This window comes from Bombina bombina, chromosome 1, assembly GCF_027579735.1.
Source record: "Bombina bombina isolate aBomBom1 chromosome 1, aBomBom1.pri, whole genome shotgun sequence".
Taxonomy (NCBI): Eukaryota; Metazoa; Chordata; class Amphibia; order Anura; family Bombinatoridae; genus Bombina; species Bombina bombina.
In genome coordinates, this window is record NC_069499.1 from 103,278,559 (window position 1) to 103,284,558 (window position 6,000).

General features: G+C 39.7%; 1 protein-coding gene across 2 annotated transcripts in view; it reads left to right on the top strand.

The window, feature by feature from the left end:
* The window catches only part of TTC7B (tetratricopeptide repeat domain 7B), an 840,626-nt gene that overhangs the window by 116,655 nt on the left and 717,971 nt on the right, over positions 1–6,000 (top strand). For both annotated transcript variants that reach the window (XM_053697563.1, XM_053697564.1), the window contains exon 5: positions 4,093–4,214. In XM_053697563.1, the coding sequence (XP_053553538.1) occupies positions 4,093–4,214 (122 nt within the window). The remainder of the gene's footprint in view (positions 1–4,092; positions 4,215–6,000) is intronic.

Consider the following 6,000-nt stretch of genomic DNA (forward strand, 5'->3'; position numbering starts at 1 on the left):
CAGGAGGGTCAATATATGACTACAGTGGATCTAAAGGATGCTTATCTTCACATTCCGATACACAAAGATCATCATCGGTTTCTCAGGTTTGCCTTTCAAGACAGGCATTACCAGTTGTAGCTCTTCCCTTTGGATTAGCTACAGCCCCAAGAATCTTTACAAAGGTTCTAGTGTCGCTTTTGGCGGTCCTAAGGCCGCGGGGCATAGCAGTAGCCCCTTATTTAGACGACATCCTGATACAGGCGTCAAACTTCCAAATTGCCAAGTCTCATACGGACGTAGTACTGGCATTTCTGAGGTCGCATGGGTGGAAAGTGAACGAGGAAAAGTGTTCTCTATCCCCACTCACAAGAGTTTCCTTTCTAGGGACTCTGATAGATTCTGTAGAAATGAAAATTTACCAGGTTATCAAAGCTTCTAAATTCCTGTCGGGTTCTTCATTCCATTCCGCGCCCTTTGGTGGCTCAGTGTATGGAAGTAATCGGCTTAATGGTAGCGGCAATGGACATAGTGCCGTTTGCACGCTTTCATCTCAGACTGCTGCAACTATGCAGGCTCAGTCAGTGGAGCGGGGATTACACAGATTTGGCCCCTCAACTGAATCTGGACCAAGAGACCAGGGATCCTCTTCCCTGGTGGCTATCTCGGGTCCATCTGTCCAAAGGTATGACCTTCGCAGGCCAGATTGGACTATTGTAACAACAAATGCCAGCCTTCTAGGTTGGGGTGCAGTCTGGAACTCCCTGAAGGCTCAGGGATCGTGGACTCAGGAGGAGTCTCTCCTTCCAATAAATATTCTGGAACTAAGAGCGATATTCAAGGCTCTTCAGGTTTGGCCTCAGTTAGCAACTCTGAGGTACATCAGATTTCAGTCGGTCAACATCACGACTGTAGCTTACATCAACCATCGAGGGGGAACAAGAAGTTCCCTAGAGATGTTAGAAGTTTCAAAAATAATTCACTGGGCAGAGATTCACTCTTGCCACCTATAAGCTATCCATATCCCAGAGCACTGGGAGGCGGATTTTCTAAGTCGTCAGACTTTTCATCCGGGAGAGTGGGAACTCCATCCGGAGGTATTTGCACAACTGATTCTCCGTTGGGGCAAACCAGAACTGGATCTCATGGCGTCTCGCCAGAACGCCAAGCTTCCGTGTTACGGATCCAGGTCCAGGGATCCCAAGGCGACACTGATAGATACTCTAGCAGCGCCCTGGTTTTTCAACCTGGCTTATGTGTTTCCACCGTTTCCTCTGCTCCCTCGACTGATTGCCAAGATCAAGCAGGAGAGAGCATCAGTGATTCTGATAGCACCTGCGTGGCCACGCAGGACCTGGTATGCAGATCTAGTGGACATGTCATCCTTTCCACCATGGTCTCTGCCTCTGAGACAGGACCTTCTACTTCAGGGTCCTTTCAACCATCCAAATCTAATTTCTCTGAGGCTGACTGCCTGGAGATTGAATGCTTGATTTTATCAAAGCGTGGCTTCTCAGAGTCAGTTATTGATACCTTAATACAGGCACGAAAGCCTGTCACCAGGAAAATTTACCATAAGGTATGGCGTAGATATCTTTATTGGTGTGAATCCAAGGGTTACTCATGGAGTAAGGTCAGGATTCCTAGGATTTTATCTTTTCTCCAAGAAGGTTTGGAAAATGGATTGTCAGCTAGTTTCTTAAAGGGACAGATTTTTGCTCTGTCTATTCTTTTGCACTAGCGTCTGGCAGATGTTCCAGACGTTCAGGCATTTTGTCAGGCTATAGTTTGAATCAAGCCTGTGTTTAAACCTGTTGCTCCACCATGGAGCTTAAACTTGGTTCTTAAGGTTCTTCAAGGAGTTCCGTTTGAACCTCTTCATTCCATAGATATCAAACTTTTATCTTGGAAAGTTCTTTTTTTTTTTTTTTTTGTAGCTATTTCCTCGGCTCATAGAGTCTCTGAGCTATCTGCCTTACAATGTGATTCTCCTTATCTGATTTTTCATACGGATAAGGTAGTCCTGCGTACCAAACCTGGGTTCTTACCTAAGGTGGTATCTAACAAGAATATCAATCAAGAGATTGTGGATCCATCCTTGTGTTACACAATCTGGACGTGGTCTGTGCTTTAAAGTTTTACTTACAAGCTACTAAAGATTTTCGTCAAACATCTGCTTTGTTTGTTGTCTACTCTGGACAGAGGAGAGGTCAAAAGGCTTTGGCAACCTCTTTTTCTTTTTGGCTAAGAAGCTTAATCCGCTTAGCCTATGAGACTGCTGGACAGCAGCCTCCTGAAAGGATTACAGCTCATTCCACTAGAGCTGTGGCTTCCACTTGGGCCTTTAAAAATGAGGCTTCTGTTGAATAGATTTGCAAGGCGGCGACTTGGTCTTCGCTTCATACTTTTTCAAAATTTTACAAATTTGATACTTTTGCTTCTTCGGAGGCTATATTTGGGAGAAAGGTTTTACAGGCAGTGGTTCCTTCCATTTAAGTTCCTGCCTTGTCCCTCCCTTCATCCGTGTACTTTAGCTTTGGTATTGGTATCCCACAAGTAATGGATGATCCGTGGACTGGATACACCTTACAAGAGAAAACACAATTTATGCTTACCTGATAAATTTATTTCTCTTGTGGTGTATCCAGTCCACGGCCCGCCCTGTCATTTTAAGGCAGGTAATTTTTAAATTTAAACTACAGTAACCACTACACCCTATGGTTCCTCCTTTCTCGGCTTGTTTTCGGTCGAATCACTGGCTATGACAGTTAGGGGAGGAGCTATATTACAGCTCTGCTGTGGGTGTCCTCTTGCAACTTCCTGTTGGGAATGAGAATATCCCACAAGTAATGGATGATCCGTGGACTGGATACACCACAAGAGAAATAAATTTATCAGGTAAGCATAAATTGTGTTTTTACAGTGTAACATTTTATATAGATAATAGTTTTAGATTTAAAATATAAATTTGTTTTTGGAGAGTTCAGGTTTCTGATCTCCTTGGGCTAGAAAGATTTCACTACCTAAAGACAGGAATAGTAGACATACATGAGAATATGTTGGAGTTATGGAAACCTCTGAGCATCTGACACACCCAGATTTAATACAGACCTTCACATTGACCCCCCTTACTCCATGCCCTCCTTTCCCCCGCCCCATCCCCTCCCACTAACCCATGTCGCAAAGCTTAAACAGTTGTTTAACTTAGATTACTCATTGTAATGATTTAGATACTGATACCTTGTGTTAAAGGGACACTCAGGTTAAATTAAATTTTCATGATTCAGATACAGCATGTAATTTTAAACAACTTTCCAATTTACTTCCATTAAAAAAATGTGCACAGTCTTTTATATTTACAATTTTTGAGTCACCAGATCCTACTGAGCATGTGCAAGAATTCACAGACTATACGTATATGCATTTGTGATTGGCTGATTGCTATCACATGGTACAAGGGGAGTGGAAATATACATAACTTTGAAATTTGTTATAAAAAAATCTACTACTCATTTGAAGTTCAAACTAAGTGCTATTGCATTGTCTTGTTATCTTGCATTTGTTGATTATGCAAATCTAATGTGTTCACTGGTCCTTTAAGTTTATTGTAGTATAGGTACACATAGGACACCGCTTCTCAAGATGCACCGCTATTAACATGGACTCTTTCTGAAAGTTTTACGGTTGGAATGGACATCCCTCTAGATGGAGAGGCAGCGGCTATTGGCTCTGCTCCTCTGAATTTTTTTTTACTTAAGAATCTGAAAAAATGTTTATTTTATACCAACAATGTTTTGCAGCAAATTTACAATGTTTTTGTTCATGATGTGAATCTTTATTGCACTTGTGTATCAAATTACCTTCAATAAAGAAAAAATATATAATTTGTTTTTACAGTATTATATTATTTATGTCAAATTTGAGAGGTGCCTTAAACAGAACTCGTTGACTTCTCAATCCCCTATATTATATAAATAAGAATGAATGGTGATTAACCCCTTGTCTACACAGCCTTTTTTTTTAGCCTTCTCTTGTATCCAAGGGAAGATAGCTTCCTGGAAAGTTTTTATATACTTAGTCGTTTATTTTCATCCTATGATGTTTATTATTCAGATGCAAATGGCAAATATTCAAAACAGGAGTCCTAAGCCTGGACCTGCATCCCCGGACCAGGAGCTGAGCTTCTTCCTTGAGACAGGCCTCCAGCGAGCGCACGTCATCTACTTCAAAAATGGGTAAGAAGACCTCGGTTGTTCAGTTACATCAGTGTCCATAAACAGAACAGAATGCTGGGAAACACTCGGGCACAATAATGCACCATTTCCTGCTTTCTAACACAATTTACACTTTCAAGGACTTAACTTAAACATGATTATTTTACATAGCCTAAATGTTTTAGCTGTAATAAAACCTTTGGTTTCAAACGAAGCTGCACCTTAAAGAAATATTTACTTTGTGTATAATCCTAAAGGATGTTTAAAGAGTATTTATATAGTTGTAGACACTCCTTATTACTTTAAGTGTCTGTTTTCATAAAGAATTCTCATTTACATTCAGTGCTCTCCAAACGTTTGTCTTCCTGTTTTATCCCCTTACAGCAATATCCAACTACCGCATATTAATCATCCCGAGCCAGCAGTCACCGGCGACTTAAAATGACTGTCTATTGCAGTCATTGCTGGCTAGAGGGCTAATTGGGGAACCATCAGCACGTTCTGTTATTGATTTTAATGCTTAGGATATTAAAAGGACATGAAATTCAAAGTTTTTCTCTCATGATTCGAATAGAGCCTACAATTTAAAAAAAGTTTAGTTCTATTATCAAATTAGCTTTGTTTTCATGTTATTCTTTGTTGAAGATCTATCCAGATGCGTAGCGTGCACACGTTTTAAGCACTATATGACAGGAAATAGTGCTGCTATCTAGTGCTCTTGCAAATGTGCTGCAGACACGTGCACACTCCTGGACTTACCTTCCTGCTTTTCAACAAAGGATAACAAAACAAAGAAAAAATTATAATAGAAGTAAATTGGACAGTTTTTTAAATTGTATGTTCTATCTGAGCCATGAAAGAACGTTTTTGTTTTTTAGATCCCTCTAATTAATTTAAAGAGGCAGGAAACCCCCACATTTTATTTCGTGATTCGGATAGAACATACAATTTCAAACAACTTTCCAATTTACTTCTATTATCAAATTTGCTTCATTCTCTTGTTATCCTTTGCTGAATGAACAGCAGTGCACTACTAGCAGCTAGCTGAACACATCTAGTTAGCCAATCACAAGAGACAAATCTGTGCCGGCACCAATCAGCAACTAGCTCCCACTAGTGTAGGTTATATGCGTATTCTTTTTCAGCATCAGATACCAAAAGAACAAAGCACATTTAGAAATAAAAGTGAATTTAAAACCACATGCTCTATCTGAATCATGTAAGTTTAATTTTGACTTACTTACCCCTTTAAGTTTTATAATTCTTGCAAAATCTGAGTTTTTGTTACAGTATATTAAAGGGACAGTAAACCCCAAATTTTCTTTTAGGATTTTAGGAACATACAATTTTAAACAACTTTCCAATTTACTTCTATTATCAAATTTGCTTCATTCTCTTGTTATCCATTGCTGAAGGGACAGCACTGCACAACTGGCAGCTACCTGGACACATCTAGTCAGCCAGTTACAAGAGACAAATGTGTGCAGACACCAATTAGCAGCTAGCTCCCACTAGTGTAGGATATGTGCGTATTCATTTTTAACAAGGGATACTAAGAGAACAAAGCACATTTAAAAATATAATACATTTAAAAGTGTCTTAAAATGACCCGCTCTATCTGAATTATGCAAGTTTAATTTTGACTTTCCTATCACATTAATATCTCCCGTTCAGTCACACTTTTACACCTCTATGAAAACAACTTCTTTGGCATTTGAATAGTTGTTGAGGGGATGCGTACGCATATTTCTGAGCCTCTTAGAGATTAAAAAACAACCTTATTCTGGTATCTCTTTGAAACATTTTT